General features: G+C 36.6%; 2 protein-coding genes and 1 long non-coding RNA gene across 3 annotated transcripts in view; 1 reads left to right on the top strand and 2 right to left on the bottom strand.

Annotated features, from left to right (window-relative positions):
- The window catches only part of LOC130437968 (uncharacterized), a 62377-nt gene that overhangs the window by 17683 nt on the left and 19361 nt on the right, over positions 1-25333 (bottom strand). The gene's annotated exons all lie outside the window — the stretch shown is intronic.
- On the bottom strand, positions 1111-5188 carry zic6 (zic family member 6). The gene is made up of 2 exons (XM_056769660.1): positions 4034-5188; positions 1111-2692 (listed from the first exon to the last, which is right to left on the bottom strand). Exons 1-2 carry the CDS (start codon positions 4992-4994, stop codon positions 2076-2078), a joined length of 1578 nt encoding a protein of 525 aa, XP_056625638.1. The 5' UTR covers positions 4995-5188; the 3' UTR covers positions 1111-2075.
- Positions 9686-14533, top strand: zic3 (zic family member 3 heterotaxy 1 (odd-paired homolog, Drosophila)). Its single transcript, XM_056769661.1, has 3 exons — positions 9686-10914; positions 11795-11958; positions 12290-14533. The coding sequence occupies exons 1-3, from the start codon at positions 9915-9917 to the stop codon at positions 12470-12472; spliced, it is 1347 nt and encodes a 448-aa protein (XP_056625639.1). The 5' UTR covers positions 9686-9914; the 3' UTR covers positions 12473-14533.

The raw sequence follows: 25333 nt of genomic DNA on the forward strand, positions 1-25333 counted from the left end.
CCTAATAGTCAGTCCTGGGCCTTTAGAATGACTGGTATTATTGTAATAACCAACCAGGGGAGAAATGAGCCATTTAAAGTGTAATGCATCTTGATCATTAGCAGCTTCAGAGCACATGGCGTAATGCCAGGCCAAAAATGCCACCCTATAGTATTGTATATCCCACCACTGCACACCATTACACAAACCAACAAGCTACAGCTAGACTACATCAATATAAAAATGCAGAATACTAGACCATGCATCTACAACACTATATAAAGATTTTTACATTTATACTGGACCACTATCGAAATTAGATGAATATCTTACATTCTTTGCAATGGATTCATTTAAAATGTCTAATCAATTATCGGGGTTATCAATTCAATACCATGGGGACAGTAATATAGGGCCATTAACAACATGCAATAAACATTTGGTAATGCAACTGTAAGAGAGAGTGTACTGAGATAGCTCTGGATGCCAGACAGACAATTGTTATTTAAGGGTTGAAAAGCACAAGCATCTGTTTTGATATTTTCTGTTTAATATCAACCTACTATTTCATTCGTCACCATCAAACATATTTGGTCCAAATACATTGTACCATTTGGTTCTTGACAGGAAAAGTGAGATTACAGACGACTATACTTGAAACAGGATGTATGACCTTTGTCAGCTCTATTAAAAGGCTCACAGAATTTTACAGTCTAACCGAAAATCTGAAAAAGTTTTGAAAGTTTCGAAAAATAAAACTTGCGAATTTCTAGGCAAGCAACTTTACATTTCCGGTGGAAAGCGATGATGCCTTTAAATGCGGAGTGCGATCATAAAATCCGAGGCCCACATCCTTGATTTTTTTCGGCCATGTCATATGGCACGATAGTTACATAGTTAAAAGTCCATATGAACAATCATACCATATCATTCGCATAAAAAACGTTCAGATGACCAAGAATTAAGGCACGAACCGTGATAAAAAAAAGAAGAGTATAGGCCTACACGTGGAACAATTTTCGGCCATAAAATCCTTTCCACAGACACATTTTGAATTCTTATTTTTAATAAATATTTAAATTTAAAACTTTATTGCAAAATTAAACAAACACTGGTCTTAAAAGGCCTAAACCAACAGAATAAATATCCATAGATAAAGAGATACATTTCAAAAGCTTTATATGAGACTCCCGCACGTTTTCTTAAATCACACACGTCTGATCAAAGAGAATAAAGACACTTTAATGAAACTTTGAATGCATAATGAATTGTACAGTATATACGGTACAATTTCAATTAAACAATTTAATTATCGTGATGGGGACTCAAATCTGGAATAGTAAGCTGAATAATTGCTACATAAGTCTCATCACGTATAAAATACACTCATTAAACGAAGAGCGATTTCCCAAAGTGTGAAAAAACATAACATATCATCATCTCGCAATAAAAAGTAAAAGCTTTAAGCACTGATGGGTTGACTTACACATACATTCAAATACATCAATTCAAACGATGTTCTTAAGCCTGGAACTATTCGGTCTATATCTATTGCGTGACAGAAAAATATGATTAAAAGAAACCACTCAAAGGTCTCATGTTTCTTTACAAAAAAAATGCAGCTTATTAATCATCTTTCAAACACTTCAAGGTTCTTTCTAATAAACGTCACAGAAGTCCACGCTCTACTACAGAAACTCGAAATAATGCGCCATTTTTTTATCCTCTGCAGAAATAACTTATTCCCAATACATTTCAATGTATCTACAATCGTTTTGTTTGTAGGTGATTTATCTTTGATAAAGAATAACGTTTAATGTCATAGCCTATTTTGGAGATCATATATTTGTATCAATATTTGGCTCACTGCGGTCCAAGGGTAAGCAGCTATTTACAGTTTAGGAATAGTCACATATATAATTCGTCAGTATAGGAACAGAATGCCTACAACAGATAAAGTACATTTGATTTAGACAAATTGCACTATATAGTCAACCTGTGGGACACCGTTATATGATGAGGAAAACTTTCCATCTCTTGCATCCAGTCGTGCCTTAATACCCCGAATTCACTCGCTTTGCTTTGAGTTATAAGCTTTATAAATCATTGTTACAGTGTTTGGGTGAAAAGGTGTCCACTGCGCTGTGGCATGTATACCAGCCATTTACAATACTTTTTTGGAAAGGTGAGTTGGACGCAAACGTCCTATGGGTGGGTGCAAACGTGTGGCTTGGTTGATTACATTGGTATTGTACAGACTCAGGTCTAAAAGTGCCCCGTTGTAGCAACAGAGGGTCCAAAATTGACTGCGGCCTATGTGCCGGGTAGTCCAGACTGTTTTCAAACGTGTGATGGAAACGGGACCTCATAGTTGACTCGGGTCGTGTCTCAGGGGACAGAGTCTCTTGGGATGGGGCAGTCATCGTTCGCGTCACTGCGTTAGAGACAGTCGTGTCTTGTTGTTCTGCCACCTCAGGAGACCTGGCCTCTACAAGGTGCTCATCTTCTTCCCCGATTTTGGCAATGTAGGCCTTGCAATGCAGTTTCATGTGTTTGCGCAGGGAGCTGGGATGCGTGTAACATTTTTCGCAGCCTCTGACCTTGCACGTGTAGGGTTTATCGCTGGAGTGAACGTGAGAATGCTTCTTCCGGTCACTGCTGTTTGCAAATCTCCGATTGCAGCCCTCAAATTCACATTTAAACGGTTTCTCACCTAAACGGGCAGAGGAGGGGGGAAACGCGAGTTACGGCTGGGATGTACAGTCAACCGTGGCTCATCAGTTGTGAGTGCACGGTGTCATTAAATGTGTTATACAGGATGTTGTAACAAAATTGTGCTGCTCCAGACATTCAACAGTATAAAAGGGCAGGATATAACTGTGCAGAAAACATTGTGCAAGCAATGGAGAAAAATATTTAACCCCCTCTTTTTAATTCTCCTTTTTCTTAAAACAGTGAAAATGTTTTATATCTTTTCATAAAAGTATTTTAATATTTTCATTTTAATAGGTAACCAATTTCAAACAGGCTTGTGTCATAACTTTTTAATCAGCCATATATCCGACAGTTGATAATATAACAAAAAAATAAATATAAGAATTTATAGTTAAATAGCATAGATTTTAATCCAAAGTAAACAGCTGATTTACCTATAAGGTTTCATGAATTGTAAGGATTTCATTTTGTAGTTTCTACTTAGAGCAAAGTACCCAAAATATTTAAATGGTAGGCTATATTAATTCAATCTATGTGCGTCATGGAAACAAAAAAAAAAATTTAAATTTTAATTTTAAGATAAAATGTTGTTAATATCAAAATATTTATACATATATCGATAACTGGTGTTATTTAAAATGTTGTTCAGAATATTCCACGTAGTGTACAAGATAAAGTATATGACATATGACATATTTGTCATTGATATGTCTACTCTAAGGATGAACGTGACGTCAGATTTAGTTAATTCAAAGCTTGGTGTGCGTGCACAGCTCGAGCACACTATCATAGTAAAGACTTCAGCTGCGCCTTGCGTAAACGCTACGTCACAGCTCTCCGGTGCCTCACAATTTATTTATTTATTTTCGCTGCATGAATGAGAGGCACCCAAACAACTGGCCTGTGGATTTATTTCACCAGAACAAAAGTCTATTGCAGCATAACGCTGAAAACTAAAAACATAATTTCGCCAATATAGCACCAGAAGTTAGAAGAAACAAAACAATGCGTTTAATTTATTAAAAGGGTTATTAGTGTTTTGCTAATTAAAGTCTAGCATAGACTAATTTGACTGAAAGACAATGGACTATGCTACAAATTTTACAATGCTGGACATGCCGAAACGTTTTAAACACGTGAATTCCTGTGTGATACAAATATTAGAAATATTATATACCTGTACAGAAATGAAATGGCGTAATGACTACGATTTATGGAGTTCCGTCTTAGCTTGACGAATTATGTTAGTAAAAATGTCCATCTTAATTATGTAACGTTAAATGCTGTCTTTAATAATAATAATCATGATAAAGTTATTGAATTTCTATTTTTAACTAACCTGTATGCGTTCTCTTGTGTATCTTGAGGTTTTCGGATCTGGCGAAAACTTTTTCACATCCATGAAAAGGACAGGGAAAGGGTTTTTCTCCTGTGTGGACCCTGACGTGGTTGACGAGCTTGTATTTGGCTTTGAACGGCTTGCTGTCCCTTGGGCAATTCTCCCAATAGCAAACGTAGTCAGAGTGCTCGGGTCCTCCGACATGCTCAACCGTCACATGGGTGACAAGTTCATACATGGTCCCAAAATTCCTGGCGCAGGGCGGTTTGCCCGTGCCCTCTTGGCCGTCAGTCCACTTGCAGACAAGTTCGTGCTTCACGTTCTGCCGGGAGCACCTGAGAAAGGCATCACCCCCGCTTCGCTGCATGGCCATATTCAGAGGCTTATAGAACTCCAAAAACTGGTTAACTAACTGCTGACTGTTGGCCCTGGGGCAATTGAGCGACTGCCCGTATGGGTGCGTTCGTGAGAGAATATCTCCTGGAAGACCCAACATCATTTGGCCGCTGAGATCTCGAGTTGCGTCTGTAGAGCCATGGGCCTGCTCTTGATAGCTGGTGAAGAACGCGTGGCTCCTACCATCCCTATAGCCGTGGAGGTCACGGTACCTTCCAATAGTGCCATGTTGGTTGGGTCTCGAAGCCAGCTGATCAGTAACTGGTGCCATGCCTGATCCTGACAGATTTGTCCCAATGATAATGCCCCTAGGACTGTGTTCTAAGCGGTGACTGGTGTATCCAGGGTCTGGAAAATGGGTAACCGAGTGGTCAACATATGCACTGGCCCTCGTCTCGTGGTAGTCTCGAAAATTTTGCGAGGGGCAGAGTTTAAAGGAACTGCCCGTGGGGTGCCCCGTGTGCTCCTCTGCCAAAGGTGGCAGCACCACGCTGGGTTCAGTATTGCTCTCCCCAGGGTTGACGCAAGAAAGAGGGTAGCCACTAAACCGCGACAGGCTTGTCATGTTTTGTTGCAAGTTTGGCTGAGGGTCGGGCAAATCAACCAACCTTAACGTTCAAGATTTACCTACAGACCTCTTACCCATTTTCTCTGCCGTATCATCTGCATGTGCAGTTATTGCTTGAAAATCGCTCAGACGCAGAAGTCGGACCCGTTAAAATTGGTGTGAGTTCCATGCCGTTCACTTTGCCCTCTTGATTTGTGGCAATAACCGTGGTAGTAAAATGCTCCGAACCAGGCCATACTGCAATATAAAAGCACAGCAGGCAAACCTGCTTTTAAAAAACGGTGCTTTGGGATTGGTCGGATTGCGCGATGATTGACAGTCGCTGGATTTGTTTTAAAAGGGACACGCAGGCGTTCACCACACGACTCCGTTTTCAAATATCTCAGTGAAAATTCTTTGATATGTGCCGCTCACGCACTGCCAGATATTGGTTGTTCTGTGACTGAAATGCACCAGAGTGCAGAATGCAATATCGTTGTCTAAAACATCGAAATGTTTGCATTTTATCGCCTATGTGAACCATTAGAACGCCTGTGCCTTGAAAGCTAAGCAACAGATATATTTCACATCGAACAGAATCGACCATATTAAACCTCGAATAGAAATAACCAAAGCAAAATTCACCAAGAAATCAAAATTCCTTTTTGGCCAAGTAAACTTTTAAAGTACATGCAATAACACATTCGTTGCATTAATATTTTCTTGATGGTATGCAATGAAAAATACTGCGAGAATATCCTGAATATACGATTTTATTTATTTTGGGACATTTTATTTAACCAAAACATACAGACAACTAGTGACTGTAAATTTAAATATAAGAAATGTCAAGTGAATTCGGTGCACCTTAATTCAGCATAAAGTAAACATTTTATCTTACATAAAAATATAAAAGTGTCATGATGCTTGACATCTCATACAGAATTGAGGAAAATTTACTAATACTTTTATTGAGGAAATCATTTACTTTTATTTCAGTAAAAGCCCAAATATTAGATATTAGACAATTAAAGACATGCACACTTGCGTTTGCAGATGTAAAAAACAGAATCCATGTAGGGCAGTGAATTGATTTGTTGCTAATAGTACAGTAGATTATTGTACAGATAAATATTGTATAGGATTGTGTAGAAAATACATTTTCGGTTTTTGTGCGAGTGTGTGACGGAGGTAGACTTCTGTATGCAATTTATTGTCGGATACGTTATTCTGAAGTTGACAAAATTTTTGACAAAACTGACAAATTTGTTAACAGTGTAATCAAACCTATTGACAAAAGAGTGAAATCCTTACAGTTTTGAACCCAGTAAAATAGAAGTGTAAATAACAACTTAAAATATTATTGTATTAAAATACAAAACACAATTCCAGTGAGATCTAGCCAATTAAGAAACAATTTGGTTGTTCTATTTACATTTCATTAAATGCTTAAATTTAAATTTATAATTATTCTGAAAGCTGTCTCCCCTTATTTCAGTGGGCACAAGCTTGGGTTATTTACTTACAATTCTTCCCACACATTAAATTCTTGGAAAGTGTAAACATTACAAGAGAGCTATATTTACTTAGAGTACAGTTACTGTTTTTACAACAGTCCTAATAAAAATAAATTTACAGAATTAAATAAAAGATAATACAACATCCGAAAAACAAAAGACCACTGTTCTGTTTCTAATGTAGCAGCAAAAATATTAAAAAAAAAATTGTCCTTGATATCTACCACTGTTAAATGGCTTTCAAAAAAACAAATTAGAAAAAGAAATTAAGAGTTTTCTCCCACTACACACAAGTCTTCCTCATTAGTTGGTATTTCTGTTTTATTTTTATATTCAGAGAGAGAGAGAGAGAGAGAGAGAGAGAGAGAGAGAGAGAGAGAGAGAGAGAGAGAGAGAGAGAGAGAGAGAGAGAGAGAGAGAGAACATTAATTCCTACATGGACATTATTAGGCTTTTTAAAAGTTTTTAAGTTTTAATCCATACAGGTGTGTATAGGCTAATGGCAGTAAGGACACATAGGCCCAGTGTTAACAAGGGTCACTGAGAGGTCTTTGCTGCTGATTTGACCCACCATGACCATAAACAATGTACAAACTACATGTAGTCATGAAAAAACTATATTCAATTAATATGCATTTTATACATAAAGGTAACTGTGGTAACTCTCTTGGAGCTATCAATCCAAGAGAGCATTTATTTAAGTGTGAGAGTTAATATTATGAAATATGCATTTAAAATGATTTATGATCACTTACATATTCGGCTTACTAAACGTAAACTCAATGAAAAATATTTTCCCAGTATGTTTCTAAAAGGTAATCTATCTTTAGGGTTAACAACTAACTACAGAATAAGTTTTACTCTTTGCAAATAACTTAATAGGTTCTTCAATGTCTTTATATAGGTAAAAAAAAGATTCGCAGGGTATAGACGGTGTTTTTCTTTGCTCGTTACGCTAGTCTATTCTGCTAACAGTCGATTTTATTTTCTAATAAGCTGCATATGGTTTAATGGCTGGGCAAATTTAATTTCCAGTCATTTAAACCAAGATAATACATTTTGTAGACACAAATGTTGATTGAAGGTGTCACAGTTATCGCATTACTCCATACTTATTAAGTGTTTGAGATAAACAGGGCCTCTCTTCAGCAGATCTGCTGATTCGAAACAGGTTTAAGATGGAAGAATTTAAGAGAAGGAAAACACCCAATATAAAGCAGCGAAAAAGGCCACAAGACTGAAAATTACAAGCACAAGAACATAAATTATGCTTATATTAGTTTCAGATTCTCAAAAAATAAAGAATATAAGGAAGTTATTTAGAGTAGGCCTATAATTGCATAATTGTAGTAATGGCAAATGCAGAATAAATTCAATTTTGTGATAGGGTAAATAAAATGCATTTAATATGAGACATTTTAACAGATTGTTAAAATTAAGTTTACAAACATTAAAAAGGTAGGCCTGACGCATTATTTTTTAGAAACATTTGGATTATTTATATAATCGACAAGTACAGCTACAGCTAGAATATGCAGTTGGTTCAATTTAAGCAAAAATGTTTGACAAAACTTTATTTGTCCAGGTCCAATATAAAACAGCATATAAAGACCCTAAAAGTCCCGTGGCATCATTTGCCCTTTGTCGCTCTGTTCTGAAATAGAAAGTAGAACTGAACAATTCAGCATAGTGGAAGCATGAAACGTATGTTCAAAGCCACGCCTTGACAGTGAATATGTGTAGCGTAATACATAAAGCGCGCCCTCATTTGCATATACAAGGTATACATCTAGAAAGGGTAGAAAACGCAACTGCCTGTATACTACGAAAGCTTTAAAAATCGTCAGTATGGTACAGCTACTCACACATGTTCTTGTGTAAGAGGAAGAGAGAAAGAGAAAAAAAGGGAGCAGAAAGGAGGGGGAGACAGAGTTTGCGAAAGATGGTGGGAAATGGATATCTATATTGCTAAAAGTCCTCATTAAAATGTATCTTTAAAAAAACGCATTAAGGACTTTTTTGTAAAATGATGTGGGGAGAAAAAGTAAGCTATGCTTAAAAACATAAACGAGGTTAAAAACATTGAATAGTTACTATTTAACATTACTATTAGTTTCTTAATACTTGAACTGTTTAAAACGATTTTATGATTATATATAGAAATGTCTTGGTTACACGATTTAGTTTATAACTCAAAACATGTAACTCACTAAAATATATTTAATAATGAATACACTAAAAAGTTCTAATAAATAAATCGAAAAAAACTCACCTCAAAAACTATTAGATTATGGCCCTATGCTTGAGAAATTGAAAGCGTGAAGCCGACGACTAGAGCAGAATGAGTGGCTGTTTTAAAGTTTTTTGTTTTTTAATCTCTAAAAAGGGAGCTCCTTTCGAGAAGAGTTTGAGGGGGAGAGGGAAACGTGAAATGGCATGGAGGTATAAAAAGCGCTGCTTGTAGCACTCAACGCGTCTATGAACTTGATAAGATTGTATGTGTCTTGCAGCGAGTCACCAGCAACCCTGAGAAACTTCGACAAAAGCAAGAACTTATAGCGACGTGAAAAAAAATCGGCATTTCTTTTATTCTTGTGTAGCCATCGACTGCTCCAAGGGTGCTCAATGTGTTGCGCACTTTCGAGCGGCGTCCAGAGAAATCTCGCTTACTGAAAATAAATAACTTACAGATAGATCCATAACTGTACCTGATAAGTATATACAAAATAAAGGATCTGATAACACGGATAACCGAGATAACATAAAACCCAAAAGCTTATTCTTAAATAACGATTTTTTTCTTTTATGATTTAATATTTTAACGAGGCTTTGTAAAAGTAAGTTTTTTAAGGCTAGCTGTCAAACAGCTGAAAAGTGTATGTACCCTAACTTTGGGAACAGCTGACGTGCTAAGCAAGGGAAATAAACAAGCCTGAAAACTGAACCGAAATAAAGCTCCGTTGCTTTACCTGAAAATAATGCCAACACCGACCAATCAAATCTATTCACTAAAACGAACTGCCATTTTCAATACCAAAGCTTGCCAATCAGCGAACATGTAGCCAATTACCGTCCTTCTTGACTGTCACGTGACCAAAAAGGAGCTGCGTTTTCATTGGTCAGCGTAGAGCTGCCTCCCGAGCTCATTTATGTGCAAGGAGTGAGTGATTGACTTTATCAGTCCAAGGACATCATTCGTCTGGAAAGGGGGGGAAGTTTGATCCTCTTTCTCACGGATCCCAGTTACGGGAGTTTTTCTCCCGTTTACAGACACCGGGAGTATTATTTCGTTTTTTGACTTTATTCGATCTTGAGTGAAATTGTACTGCGTTTATAGCCTGCCTACTACACTCCACTAAGCTGGGGTTTCTCGTATTTTGTTTTCGTTTTCCTTTTTACTTACTTTTCTCGAGTAAGCCCAATGACTATGCTTCTTGATAGCGCTCCTCAGTTCCCGTCACTCGGAGTAGGGGGATTCGGAACGCCGAGGCACCATGAGTTGGGAAACCGAGACCCGGGACTGGGGCTTAGTCCCTTTGCAGATTCATCGCACTCGGCAGCTTTCAAGATCAGTCCCGTTACTCATGATATCGCCTCCAGTCAAACATCGGCTTTCACCCCGCAAGCTACTGGATACGCTGCTGCGCTTGGACACCACCACGGAGGGCAAGTTGGTTCTTACGCTGGTGGATCATTCAATTCGACTAGGGACTTTCTCTTTAGAAATAGGTGCGCTGGCATCGGAGAGACAGCACCCCCGAGTGCCCAACATGGAATCTTTGCCGCCTCTGCTGGGAGTCTACACGGGCCCCCTGGAATTTCGGACAACCCGGGACATCTGTTGTTTCCTGGACTTCACGATCAGAGCGTAAGCCACACTTCACCAGGAGGACATGTCGTAAACAGCCAAATGCACCTGGGTTTACGCGGGGACATTTTTGGCCGTCCGGATCCGTACCGACCTGTGGCGAGCCCTCGTACGGATCCTTACGGCACCGCTCAGCTCCACAACTACAACCACCCCATCAATATGAACATGGGGATGAACGTCCCCACACATCACGGTCCGGGGGCCTTCTTTAGATACATGCGGCAGCCTATTAAGCAAGAATTGTCTTGTAAGTGGATAGATGAGAATCAGATGAACAGACCCAAAAAGACTTGTGACAGAACTTTTAGCACAATGCATGAAATGGTAACACACGTTTCAATGGAACACGTTGGCGGCCCAGAGCAGAGTAGCCATACTTGCTTTTGGGAGGATTGTCCGAGAGAAGGAAAATCCTTTAAGGCCAAATACAAACTCGTGAACCACATCCGAGTGCACACGGGAGAGAAACCGTTCCCTTGTCCCTTTCCAGGTTGTGGAAAAATCTTTGCAAGATCTGAAAATCTGAAAATTCACAAGAGAACTCACACAGGTAAGCCGTATTCTCGTTCTAAAATACACAAACCAATTTAAAGAAATTACATGCACTTAATAAATGCAGTGCAATGAACTTGAAATATAAATTTGCGTTTAGATTGATTTTGTAGTCACGCTAATTTTCAATTTAGAGTTAACGAAACTTGTTTATAGATTAATTTCTTGATTATTATGTTATGGGATTTTTACGTGCTACTTGGTTTACCTTTATAGGCCTACACAACGAGTTCAAAATAAATGTTTTCTTAAATTTGTTCTGTTGAGCAAAATAATATTTTGACAAAATGCATTGCAAAAGATGAAAATGTCAACATTCAAACTGCATGCTTGATTGCACAGAGAAATTATGAATGGACCGTCCTATTGGATTTGTAAAGCCTGTGGCCTATAGTTAGTAATAGCATGCGTTGTGCAAATGCATGCAGTAAATGCATGAATAAAATGTTAAACAAATGGCCCGGTAAAGTGTGAAGTGGTCAATGTCCATTTAGTGTGGTTGATGGATTTGTGTGTCAATTCCTGACCCCATTTGTGATTTAAATGTAATGTAAAGCAAGCCGTTTAAACCAGCTATGGGTACGCTTGGCAGACAGGAAACGTGCACGAATTGTTTAGCCATTCCAATTTACATGACCATTCATTCAGTTTAAGTTCACTTAAACAAAATAAAAAACTGCACAAGGCTACTTGGGGGAAACATATTGCTATAGTACCAATAATTCGGGGAGTAATGTGTGCGTGTGTGTGTAACCGAGCATTTGATGTAAGTGCAGCATGACCTATATTTTCGAATGCCACAACTGAAAGTTATGCTGAATATTCGCGCTTCCAAAAAGTTATTTTTCTAAAATCTCGGCGTTTTCTCTCATTTGCAGGTGAGAAGCCGTTCAAATGCGAGTTCGACGGCTGCGACAGGCGCTTTGCAAACAGCAGCGACAGGAAAAAGCACATGCACGTGCACACATCTGACAAGCCATATATCTGCAAAGTGTGTGACAAGTCCTACACACATCCCAGCTCTCTCAGGAAACACATGAAGGTAAGGAAAAGTTTGTTATAAATGTTTTGCAAATATTCAGCCTACAATCTGCATTATTTACCAATTAGCATTGCAAACATTATTTAGGTTTAATAATGTTTACATAATTAACATGGTACAAGCCTTTATATAAGTGTATTGAGTTATGCAGAGCATAGAGTTAAATACAATTTAAGGAGGCTTGAGTGTGTTTTTTTGTTTTTAAATCGCAAATGCACCACAGGAATCAGGAAATGTGTATTCCCAGACATGCATGATTAAACTTAAAGCTTCAAGTGTAAAGTCGTGTTATTACCTTCATGTCATACATCTATGAACGTTATAATTTAAGGTACACGATTCACAAGGATCAGAGTCATCTCCGGCTGCGAGCTCTGGATACGAGTCGTCAACGCCGCCAGTTCTAGTTTCTGCGAACACTGAAGATCCGACAAAAACACCCACGTCTGGTGTGCAAAATACGTCTGCACACAGCGATGGACTACCACCAAATTTTAATGAATGGTACGTTTGAAGCTCCAAGCAGACTCCAATGAGGACCAAAAGGTTGAAGTAACCTTTAAAAAAAACTATTTACTCTGTGGCGTACAAAATGGCATTGCAACAACGGGAAGAGATGAGAGTTCGCCAACAGGCCTCGACCATTCTCAGGATTCGAAATTTGACTTTATTCCGAGTTCGAAGAAAACTAGCAAGGCATAAAATAACAAAATAACACTTTCTAAGAATAAATGATTTTCCTTTATAGTTTTCAGATTTCAGATGATTATTTTATTTTTCATTTTATGTATTTTCTGAAAAAAAATATTTAAAAATAATGGATAAAGGAATACTATTTCACGGTGTTTTATATTGAGGTGACACTCACATCACCTTTGATTGATTGTTAAAACTTCAGACAGTCTTAATAAACGTGCCAAAGTCTTTGTCTTGAACTTGAACAAAAAATAAATCAGAAATAAGTATATAGCCTACTCGTGAATGTATTTCATTGTTTGATGGAGTCAAATCTGTTGTCCAGTCTTTTTTCAGGTGGAGAAATGTGGTATTAGGTTACGATTGTTACCTTTGAATATAACGTTGCCTTTGTTAATAACAATGTAAATACATATCCATGATGCCATATTTATCCATTTGTAATTTAATTATCGGCAAAAGAGCCGAATTTTAAATGATATTTATGGAAATGTTTTCTAACAAGACTGTACAGTTTTGAGTTGATAACCAGTTTTAACGATTTAAAGGGAGTCAGCTCTAAAGTTCCCACGATACGATTGTACCTTTTTTAACCAATATATGTGTCTTATCTGGGTCGTAAAGTATTAATTATATTAATATCATGACATGATATGATCTATAGGTTCAAGAATACATTTTCGTCTAAGATGATCAGTATAAACAGAAAAGGAAAAACATTGGGGTTATTTTTTTAAACCATTTATGAATCAGCCATATAAGGAGAAATACGTTACTGGTTCTTAGCAAAATTGCCTTCTTTGTTTTTTTCCTCTCTCTTTTCTTGTACTCAGTAAGACTACATTTCTATGATTAAAACCCAATAAGATAAAAAGTGTATGCCCACTTCATCTACACCTTACATTAAAAACAGATACATGCAATGGCATAATCTTAATTCCTGAATTTTGGACGTTGTTAAAGACATTATATTCTTGGGTTTAAGGTACAACCATTTAAATCAGTATAGTATTCCATTCTTGATGGTTCCAGAACTGTCTTTGTGGATGCAAGTCTGTGTTAAATGTGTCAAAGAGGAGCAATGATGTGTCACAACAGTAAACTCGAAATAAAACTTTTTGTCAGTCAGTTTGCATTGTTTTAAATGTTGTTCTTCGGTGAATATAGCGTGCTGTTTGTTATGAGTAATGTGGTATAACATATAGAATAATTTGATTACACATGTGCTTGTTTTATGTGAATAACTCTCCAAATGTTGAACTGTATGTCTGGATGAAATTTAGTATTAAGAGTACTAGAAGTTTTCATGAGGAGAGAAATGTGTTCAGTAACACATTTACAGCATTGCATTGGTACATATTTTTTAAGAATGTAAAAATATGCATATAAATATATTGTGAACATGATTTCAAACCACCAGCACTACTTTTGAAAACAAACGTAAGAATTCTGTACCTCTTTAAGTAATGGTGATAGATCAAAACATTTATTTAAATAATTTAATAAATATATGTTTTATAAACTATTTTCTATACATTAAGTTCAAAGAAATAAAGATTTATTTCATTCACCCTCAATGTATCTTTACCCATGATCTTACAAACATATATGTACTAGTGGAACCTGAATGTGATTTTGTAACATTTTCTGGAGGAAATGGGTCATGCAAGTTATTGCTGAAAAGCAAATGTTCCACTGATGAACTGTGTCACTGTGCCAATTTGAGGCCAACAATGTTACTTCAACGTACCTATTCGAAATCCAGCAAAATCTTGTTCTTTTTTTTTGAAGTGGGTTTATTGCTTGTTGGTAGTTTGTTTGACAGACTATTTATGACAAAATGTGAAAATAAGTTTTGAACTGGAATTAAAAGAAATCCTGAAATGACACAAATGAGAACCTCAGTTCTTTTATTCATTTTTCTGATACATTTCTGTCTCTAACCGTGAACTTATGGTCTGCCCGTTCTCCAAAGGCAGCACCACACTTGAACTTGACAGTAACATGCCGCCATTTTAGCAGTATGTTCCTTTAAGAGACGAAAAAGTTGTGTAGTTTGTGTAGCTTTTACAGTCGTTTTCAAACGATTGAGTATCCGAGGAAGTTCATTCCGAAAAAAAACTCACCAAACGGCAGATGTTATTGTTTAAAAAAAGGTTTAGCAATTTTATTTTTGTAATTTTTTAAATGATGAAAATCTGAAACGAACATGACATACAGTTTTACCGAAATATACATTTATAAGATAAGAAAGTCTGAAGAGCCGTTAAATATCTTTGTCAGCCATTGACAATAATAACAATAAAAGGAAATAAAACAATACAATTATTAAAAATAATAATAAAAAAGTAAATATTTGGAGCTAAATTATAGTAAACGGAGCTAAATATTTGGAGCTAAATTACAACAAACAAAAATATAGCCTATAAGCATGAAGTTAGTTTTCGCATTTGTAAGGGTTCTATATGCATCAATTATTTTGGGGGACCTGATAGGCTTTTTTCCTCTCCCTTCATTACCCTAGACTCCACCCAAACCACCCCCATCTTCAAATACAAACACTTTTACAAATTCATCTACGCTGCATTTTGTTATTTTATGCGCAAGCGCAGTTTTTCCAACACTTTTCTCCTCCAGCCTTTCTGACATACTTCGTGACGTCACAACATGGCGCTGGCTGTTTTGCTGAGGCACACTGAAGAATACTGAGTGTGTTCGTTCTTATTTTTGGTTTAAAACAGCTGCGAAGGAGTAAAAGTATCCTATCAATAGGCTTATATAATAGAAGTTTGATTCTCGTACCACCACTTAAATAAAATCGTTTTCTAATACAGTCAGGAATTCGTCACTGGCTTTCATTTTATAAATAAGGCTAATATATCTAAAATACATTCTGGCTTTTCTAAACATTTACAAAACACTATAGTTTTGTTTTTTCTATAAATAAATCCGATTAGTAAAAAAACGCAACTTTTTAGTTATGAAATTAAAAACCATAACTTTGCCGTAAAAACAATACAAACTACATGGAGTTATTGGATATAATAAGTCTTCTGACCAGTACAACTATAGGGTCGTTAGGGTCTAACTATTCCTCCCTGAAGCCCCGCAATATAGCTTGGCTAAGCGGGGTGGCACTAAGAGGATAAACCGACATGAGCAGGTTTCAAACGCTTTTTGTCACGCAACAGAGTACGTGATCTTAGTAGACTCGGGAGCTAAATTACATTGACTTTTTTGTAGTCATCAAGACACGTCTCACGAGTTATTTAATAACTCGCCATTCATGCACTTTTAACCCTTACATATGTTTGTAAACATTGCAAACAACTAAATATACCCATGCACTGTGGTACATCTTATTATGCTAGTAGTGTTATGCAGACAAGAATAGGCTTTCCATGCATCAAACAAATTGTAACAACCCACGGGGGATCTTGGGTTTTACAGCGTTGTAAAATACCAAAAGGTAAACAAGCAAGTTTTAATCGATGTTAAAACTACTATATAAATACATTTTCGTTCAATGGTCCTACATATTACAGAGGAACAAGTTGCATCACACACGCAACATAAAAAAACAATTAAAACACATAGCTTACAATTACAATGAGGCATTTAAGGAACAAATAATGTGTAACATGTATTTTTAAAATCCAGATAAGGATACCTTTACATTTTCACGTCCACAAGTTATACACTTAAGCTAAGCGAATTTGGCGGTTTTTTTTAGCTATTTACCATAGGCTACAACGTCATCGTGAAAGTTTGTGACAATTTGCACGTCAATTAACCCTTTTCAGTGAGCTCTACGATTATTCACCTGCAGGAAAGCGATGAATATGCAAAGGTGCTCAACATGACTCTTAATCCAGGATGTGTCCTTTCAAAATCTACTTTGGATGTGTTGCAAGCCTATTGTAATGTTAAAGCAAGGCAAATGGAGCCATCATTTACCTCAATTATTCATTGAATTGAAGAAATTAAATAGATTTACACAAAGCAATAACATTGCGATTATATTCTAATAAATTGAATATTTAGATGTCCAACAAGTGGCAGTTGATTAATTAATTTATTTAGAAATTTGATGCTTCTGTGTTCTTGTTTTTTTAGGTAGTGGATGTTTTAGTTAAGTGTCGGCCTGTTTGCGCCATAATGGTTACCACACAAAATTAAAAGAAATCGATTTGATTTAGAACATTGGATTAATTACTTAAGATGTAGGCCTATTTAATTTTTCTTACAGTGGGAAATAAACAGTATTGTGTCAGCAATTTTTTTGTTGCGCAAAATCGGCAGCTTAAAATACGACTAATTAACTTTCTAATAACAGAAAGCACAGGTCTAAAGAACCATAAAAAACATAATAACCTAATAAAAATAGAGCGTTTATCAAGGTAGGTGGCTATGAAAATGCATAAACATTTTTTTACTAATATACCCACTCGTGGAATTATGTGAGTCAGTGAAGTGAGTCTATACTTCATTGCACAGGGGAAATTTTGATACGTTTTATTACTAAAAAAGACTTATGGGGCTTGTAGAACGAACCTCTGACATTGAAGATGATTAAAGAAAGACAGGTGAGGATTCATTCCCAGAGCCGCGTCCTGTCCAAACACACACACACACGCACAAAAATCACACACTTATGCGCACGTGAAACGAGTGCCCCCTGAATCCATTTGCAACTTAAAAAGAATCAATCTCTCTATGCAGCATTATCCATTCTCTTTTTACTGAAGCATCAAACCTCTTCTTCACAATTTTGAGGTTCAAAAACTTAAAGTTGCATAAGGGAATCAAGGATTAACCAGCAGAGTTTGTTCTTTTTCCTCACCTAGCTTAAATTGGTTAAGCAATCCAAAGTGCTGTTGTCCGACTGTAAAAGTTTGCTAAACTGTAGATTTCACCCCACAGAGTTGTACTTTAAGCACTTAATTTTGTAAAAACATGTTTGTCAAATTATATGTAGGGCAAATTTTCCAAAATCAATTCAAATATGATTGATTCAAATATCCTCATATCATAATATATTTGATGGTTCTATGCTTGAAAAATCAACATTTAAGACAATTGAGATTTTTTATGATTCTGTCTGCATGCCGAAAAAATGTTATCTTCATTTAGTTACACTGAAGCTTTGAATATTTACATATAATAATGTCCACATCACCAATATTAGTCAAATCATGAAAGATTACCAAACAGATTATAGATCAAGAGTATAACATTTTTTCCTCATACAGGCAGACACTACAAGAAAAATATAGACATTGATTTTAAACATTTCTCTTTCTGAGGTCTGAAAGCACAGAGTTGTGGTTTCTCATCATGCTGAGTCACTTACATCCTATTAAAAGAAGACACAGAGTAAAGGCAGATCTCAAGCCTGCCCTGCAAACAAGGGTCAGAGGCTGGCAGGGGGTAAGAGAGCAGGTGCTAGTGGTTGGTGGTAAAGAAGCCTAAATAAATACTGGGACTAAAGCAACAACATACAAAAGGCATAATCATTGGGACAGAAAGTATCACTTCGGCTCCAGCTGACAAGGCCATCATTTTGAGGCTCCTTTTAAAATTATTTGGTCCTTGAAAAGTACAACATGAAATAAAAAATACCATTATTCCCACTGAGGTATATAATTTTATTTGGACGTGTTTTAGATGAAAAATTGAATAATTTTGTGAAAGATTATCAATTCTTTTTTGGACTAAACATTGCTTCTTTGTGCAGCACACATCTCCCTTGCACACACATTTTTGCACCTTTATTAGTCCTGATGATGAGCTTGTTTGGAGTTTTCACCTTATGAGTAACACTGTTGCTTATGCAGGAATGATGTCGTTCGCAAAGTTATTACCCCAAAACAGAGAACTGACATTTGATTTTTGTTCAAAGACAAGAAAAAACATTACAAACATTTGAGTGGGTGAATGGGGTGCAGGTAAAGAGGCTATCAAGGGGGATGGGCAGCCTGCAGGTGCTGTTGGAAATTGCCTGGCTATTGCCAAAGAGACCTCATGCCAGGATAATGCAAGGTCCAAAGGTGCACCAGAGTCAATCCAGTCCCTCATGCTGCTTACCTCTCAGTGCCCGGGGGCCAATCCCCGGTGTAATTGTTTTTCCCCTTCCTTTTGAGGAACATACTACAATGGATTATAACTAACAGCTTTTCTTCTCATTTTATTAATTATAAAAGATTCAATTTAATTATGCCATTTTTGAGTCACGGCCACAAATTTTGAGTACTACACTTATACTAGTATTATACTATGGATATAATAATGCATTGATGTTTCTTGGTATCTAAATGAATGTAAATGCATGTATTTAGAGTTTAAAGAGAGTTTTAAATCCTGCAATTGAATATATTTTTATCATCAAATATATATGCTTAAAGGCTGTCAATTTAAACTTCAATTTTAAGGAGAAATGTTACTTAGTCTTGACTGTGTGTAAATGGACTGATTTTTAAACATAACAAAATTGGTGTGAAACAATTGGTGTTACTATACACTATACAAGCATCATTTAGTTACAGTATAAATAAATAAATCATGCAATGCATTTCATTAAGGTATAGACGTAAAATAAACAAAAACGCTGGCCTGAATCCAAAATTATAAAACGTTTATACCTTAAACAACTGCAACAAAGTATAAACATTCAAACAAAAACCTATTGATCACAGACAAGCCGCATTTCAAAACAAAGCCAAAGCAATATCAACCTATTCTTTTGCCCTGAAAATGTAAATGCCAGAACAGTTTATAATGAAGGTGCAAGAGAGAATTTGTTTTGTGATTGCATTAAATTCCGTTTTAAAGCCTCATGTCAGTGTTTGTCATATGTCACATGCATCCTGGTTGTAATTCTGACGAAAAGTCAGAGCACATTTATCAACACTTCACTTGGCAAACACTTGAGCAACCCACACGAAATTATTGAAAACTTTAATCATGCAGGCTAATACAGGTCAGATTGCTGCAATTTCCTTGTCTCTGAAAACTCAAGTGTTCTGGTGTTCTGATGAGTGAAGGATGGAGTAAAATGTAATCGTTTTAAGCCTCCACACGCGAAGTTTAAAGACATTAAAGTGTTTTAGTTGATCAAAAGGAATGATCATCCTAGCCATGGATTTGATTTTCTTTTTAATGTTATACGCGATATAGCGTTTATCAACATATGCAATCTATCGCATAGTTAAGTAAAAGCATCAAAAGTTACATATTCAACAAAATGACACACGCTCAAAACGGGTGCAGCCCAATTTAAATTGAAGCAGCAAATTCTGCATCAGGACATCAATACGGTATACATGCAGTGTCTTTTTGCGATATAAATAATATATACACATTCGCTAGTTCGATTTGAGTCATTAACCACGAAGTCAATCATGCATAAGATGCAAGATTGCATGGTAAATTAACGGAGAGGCGAAATGAAACAAACCGTTATTCACATAAAAGTGATCCAAGACATCTGTCCAAGTCTCTCAACGTGAAGTACCCCACAAATTGAAAAACTATAATAAACTACCCAAAATGTTGAAAGTTGGGGGTGAAAATTGCCTGATTTCAAATATAATACTTGACCGCACATTTTGAAACCAGGCCGATTGTTCTCTCTTTAAATGCGCTATATCTCCTAAATCACCGAACAGTGTATCCGTGTGAGTTATATTGTTTAATTGTGCCTGTCTGCTGAGTGATTTTGGAACATCATCTAAATAAGGTGAAATGTGGGGCAGTCAGACTCAAGTATAGACTGGTTGTCGGAGTCGGTGAAGTGTAAAATTGCAACACCAGACAGCCAGCATAATAGCTCAGAAGGGGGCTAATGTTCATGCTACATTCACAGAACATTTCTATAATTGCTAAATTAAAACGGGTTGAATGTATACCAAGACATTTTTATGTTCTTTTAATTTATTATTATTTTACAGCCTATTTTATTTGAAATTCCTAATAATTCTGCATGTCTCTTAAAAGGAAATTCGGTTTAAGAGTAATGAGTATGCACGATGAGAATAACATTTGTACTGCTAAGGTCTTCTAGAAATGCATTTATTTATTTTAACATGACCTGTGTACAACAGAGTATTTTATTTTTAAGTGACAACACTGCCCTCTGCTTTAAAAGAAAGTTGTCACGACTTACAACTAAAACTGAACAGATTTTTGTGTCAAATAGCCCTACAAAACATAATGACTTGGGGAATTTCTAAAATACTCACAGGGTCTTTGCATTTTGGGTGGGTCTACCAATGCTTCACATGAAGGGTACATTCATGTTCATATATTCATATACCCTTCACTCATTAGAGGTAAAGCAGAATGAAACACCATCTCTAAAATTATGAATAAAAAAACATCTTGGACAACACCCCAGGCTTTATTTTAATAGCGAGTCATGGACAGTCCAGTAGACATACTACTGTCTGAGCGGAGCGTGCAGACAGACAGACAGAGACCGAACATGTAGATTAAGAGTTAATCCATGTCAATTATTAATCCATGTTTAATTCCAGCTGCCTCCCTCAGAGTGAGACCCTAAAACAGGGTCCACTCTTTAAAACTCATACATCCATGGAGGAGTCAAAAAACCCTGTTAACCAGTACATTCTATATGAATTGAAATATATGAATAACATGTACAGAATAAATTAAAATATTCAAGTCTTCACTACGGAAAACGCCACTTCTGACTGCACTTTTCAATCCTGCATTTGACTACGCAGGAACATTATCTCTCCTGATGGTCTCTTAATACGAACACTAAGTGATAACCAACACCCCCCGAATGCAAGACTACAGGAAAAATGACTATACCCTTTAATAACATACATTAACAGCAGCTGCAGTCAGTGTGGCTTCAGTTATCACTGGTCTGTATGTCACATGCGCTAGGCAACAAGCAGACTCCCACAGGGGATCCAAATGTCATCTCGTCCAAATCACTGTAGTGAACGACAGATTACATATCTACAGCTAGAATATAGAAGTAATACTTCTGTATTCATCCTCGGTTATTCGAAATGGTACTTGGGGAGGCAAGTAAGGAATTCTGAGGTAAAAAAAATCTTTATGTAGTGCTTTAAGATATGATGGAAACTAACATTAGGTTAAATGTGTTACACCCGTGACGGACAAGATTGAAGAATCTGAAACATTAAACCTACTATGACATGGCTGGCGTTTATTGTGCACATCTCAGTCATTCTGACACGCATTCATATCTCGCTATTCCTGCCTGACACATTTTCTTTTCATTTAGCCATTAGACCTGTCATCCCCTTCAATGCATACGCATACTACTACTATTTGGACAGAAAATTGCACCCCAATTAAAAGTAATCAATGGCTGATGAGTAAAAAGCTGTAAAAGGCCATTTCCATGCTTTCATTTATTTATTTATTTTAAATACATTTTTGACCATCAATGTTTCTTCTATACAGGATGGTTTTTGATGGCCAGTGGAGCGGAGGAACAAAAGAAATTGTTGTGCAGGGCCAATAATTATTTAATGAATTTTTTATTTATTTTAATGTCAACTTAATGGCAAGTTGTTGCACCCGGAATGGAAGGGTGGGTGGAAAATTAAAACCATCCACACAAGATCCAGCACTTAATGCCACGCATTATATGAAAACTGCTGTCGAATTTTCACCCTGCTTCCAATACAGGTGTTTCCATCAACACCTGTCACGGCAGAACCACGCCCTCATTAAAAGTCTTGGAATAACTTCCTTCCAAAGTTTGACAGCAAAGCAGGTAGAGTGATTTGATATCGTTTTTATTCATATGAACTGACAGGTTCTCCATGGAGACCTTATTGGGACCTGCAGAAGAGGCAGGGACAGCTGTGTAATTATTGCTCTCACATGGATGGAAAGTAAATAATTAATTGCCTATAGCAGCCATTTACTGGACAAACACAATAAGCTCTATAACAATCCGGTTACAAATCCACTGAAGAAAGATTATTTCTGCACAATAGCTAAAGCAGATAATATTTTGTAGCAAAATTAACCTTAGAAATACTGCTTACTTTATATAATAAAGAAGAATCTAAAACATCTAAACAACAATACAAAAATAATCTATTTAAAACAAAGATACTTTTTTACTCAGCAGTTGCTCTTTCGTAGCTAATTCAATTTAACATGGCTCGGAGATATATTGCTTCTGTATCGGCACTTCTGTTCGATACTTTAAAAAATAATACACAATTGAAGGTTGCTTTACGTACTTATCTTTAAGTGTGTCTTTATCAAATAACGGCAAACCCCAGAGCTGAATTTAAAAATCAGTGTTGAAAAAACTGTTGAACACTGATCTTATGTACTCCATAACAAATTTTTGTTCATTTTAACCAGAAAAGTTTTAAATTGCAGCTTCAAGATATAATTTGGTTTTAGAAGAATTTGCACAGTTTGAGATTTTGTTGAGATTTATTTTAAAATCTAGAGATGTACATAATTTCTGGAGCATGTTTCTTTAAAGTGGAATCCTTAAACTAAAGCAATATGATCTCCATTTAATCTCACTGCTGTGCAGGAGAACAACTTTATATATCAAAATTATCTCATCTGTGATTTATTTTATTTCATACAGGGAACACATATTTCACATTGTACTGTTTTCCTTAGTGATATACTTTGGATCTATTTCAATTAATCTGGCCATTAACAACACTGTGGTGGGGAGAAAGGCCAAAAAAACACTACCTGCTGCCAAGAAGCTCTAAAAAATGAAATATTTATGGCCTCCAAAAACAACATTAAATGTTCCAGTAATAACATTTGGATAAAGATTTCTCTTTCGTAATTTACAGGAGCTTGCTGGCTTACTTTAGATGTGTCTAGAGATTCTGAAAGGTTAATAATACCATATCATCATAGTGAATAAAACCCACTATACCTAGACAATTAACTCTGTAATATTAGACTGCTTATGCCTCTGAAAACAATCTTTAATTATCAATTATAATCTGGTTTAATTGATAATCCCTTCAGTGTAAATATTTGCCTTCTGATCTACCCCACACACTTATGCCTCATGGCATCTGCTCTGAAGACTTTATTGGCACATTCTGAGGACCGGAACTTCGGTTTGCATCTACCTGCTCATTTCAACACTCACCTCAAATTATTTTTTAAAAGCAACACACTGTGTGCATGCCAAATTTGAGAGTGTCTAATAGATTTGGTTGAGTTTAAATCACAGAAGACTGTTTCATGAGCGAATAACAGTGCACCTTGGTATTTGACCCATTCTTGAAAGGGTCCTGGGAAAAGTAGAAAGGCGCATACAGTCGGAGGCTTTTTTTTCTTAACCTTTTCCTGACCACATGTGGAGTTATGAGATATCTAGCAAGCAACAAGAATGAAATACTAGACACAGAGAGCTTGTGATGAATTTATACAGATGCAGTGAGGTTCGAAGGTCTCAAAACAGACATGTACTTGATATGGAAACCAATGACGATTAACCTGAAGTCCATGTCACATGCGGTACCGTCTCGTCTAGTTTGAGTCTATTCACGAATGCGGATGTGAAATGAAGAGTTATGAAGGCTGCCTGACTCTTCGTATAAATTTTTACAATATGAATCATAGAAAAGAGGAAAGCCAGAATGAAGCCCCTTACCCTTAATATAACATCACTCAGGCCAGAGCAGATTGCATTAAAATGCACAAATATGAATGAATACATTAATTATCCAATCGTTAACAGAATTGCCATGAAGTTGGGACTTAACAGCACTTGTCAACACAAATTATTTTATCACACACTCATAAATAAACGTAAAAATAAACACATAGGTGTCAGGTGAATCTCTACCGATGGTTCATTTTTTTTCGTTTACCCTCAGCAAATATTAATCCAGTTTTAGGTTTAGGTGCACCAAATTCTGTCCGATGATTGCAACACGTGTTCAATTCTCCACTCAGCCACGGCTCTGTCTGTCCTGAGCTTCTTTGTTACAGCCCCCGAGTGTGTGCCGTGTGTCCTGCATTTGGTCTTCCGCCTTTACAGGGGCCGCAAAGAACTCTCCAAGTTACCATTCATGCTTCTCATTACTGGGGCATGTTGAGGTTTTATGGAGCCTTGTAAACCCTTGAATAACTGCACTTTAAAATAGATTTTGACACTATTATGTGACTGTGCTTATGGTAAAGCCTTTCATTGCTAGACGGAGGACTCATAATGGCGGACGACAAAAGAGCATGACTTGTTAATTATTTTTAACTGCCGGATAAAATGATTACGAAGTAGGTAAAATGCACAAAGGGCCTGTAACGGGTTAAGACGAAAACATGATGATTGTGAAGCAGCTCCTCATAGCAAGAGAGTAGATGCAAGCAAAGTGTATATAACCAAAATTCTTTGCAACTTTCAAACCATGGAAGTAAAAAATCTAATTAAAGAATGACCATTTTGAATATGAACTGAAAATGAAATCTGGAAATACATTTTGAAAGAATTCGTTTTGTGATTATCTGTCTTATTCTCATACATATCCCCTCGCAGTCTTCTTTGAGGCAGGAGACGTCTGCTGGGCGGCAGAGCGGTCAGAATAGAAGGTGGCAGCCAGTCAAAACACTGCCTGTTATTCCAGCCAGGGCCCAAGTGCCAGTGAAGAGCTTCTTTTCATGCACCCTTAATGTG

The sequence above is a fragment of the Triplophysa dalaica genome, chromosome 16 (genome assembly GCF_015846415.1).
Source record: "Triplophysa dalaica isolate WHDGS20190420 chromosome 16, ASM1584641v1, whole genome shotgun sequence".
NCBI lineage: Eukaryota > Metazoa > Chordata > Actinopteri > Cypriniformes > Nemacheilidae > Triplophysa > Triplophysa dalaica.

Coding starts and splice junctions, on each gene's coding strand:
- zic3 (XM_056769661.1), top strand. CDS start 9,915: ATGACTATGCTTCTTGATAGCGCTCCTCAGTTCCCGTCACTCGGAGTA. Junction 10,915..11,794: donor TCACAAGAGAACTCACACAG/GTAAGCCGTATT, acceptor TCTCATTTGCAG/GTGAGAAGCCGTTCAAATGC. Junction 11,959..12,289: donor CTCTCAGGAAACACATGAAG/GTAAGGAAAAGT, acceptor TTATAATTTAAG/GTACACGATTCACAAGGATC.
- zic6 (XM_056769660.1), bottom strand. CDS start 4,994: ATGACAAGCCTGTCGCGGTTTAGTGGCTACCCTCTTTCTTGCGTCAAC. Junction 2,693..4,033: donor ACACAAGAGAACGCATACAG/GTTAGTTAAAAA, acceptor CTGCCCGTTTAG/GTGAGAAACCGTTTAAATGT.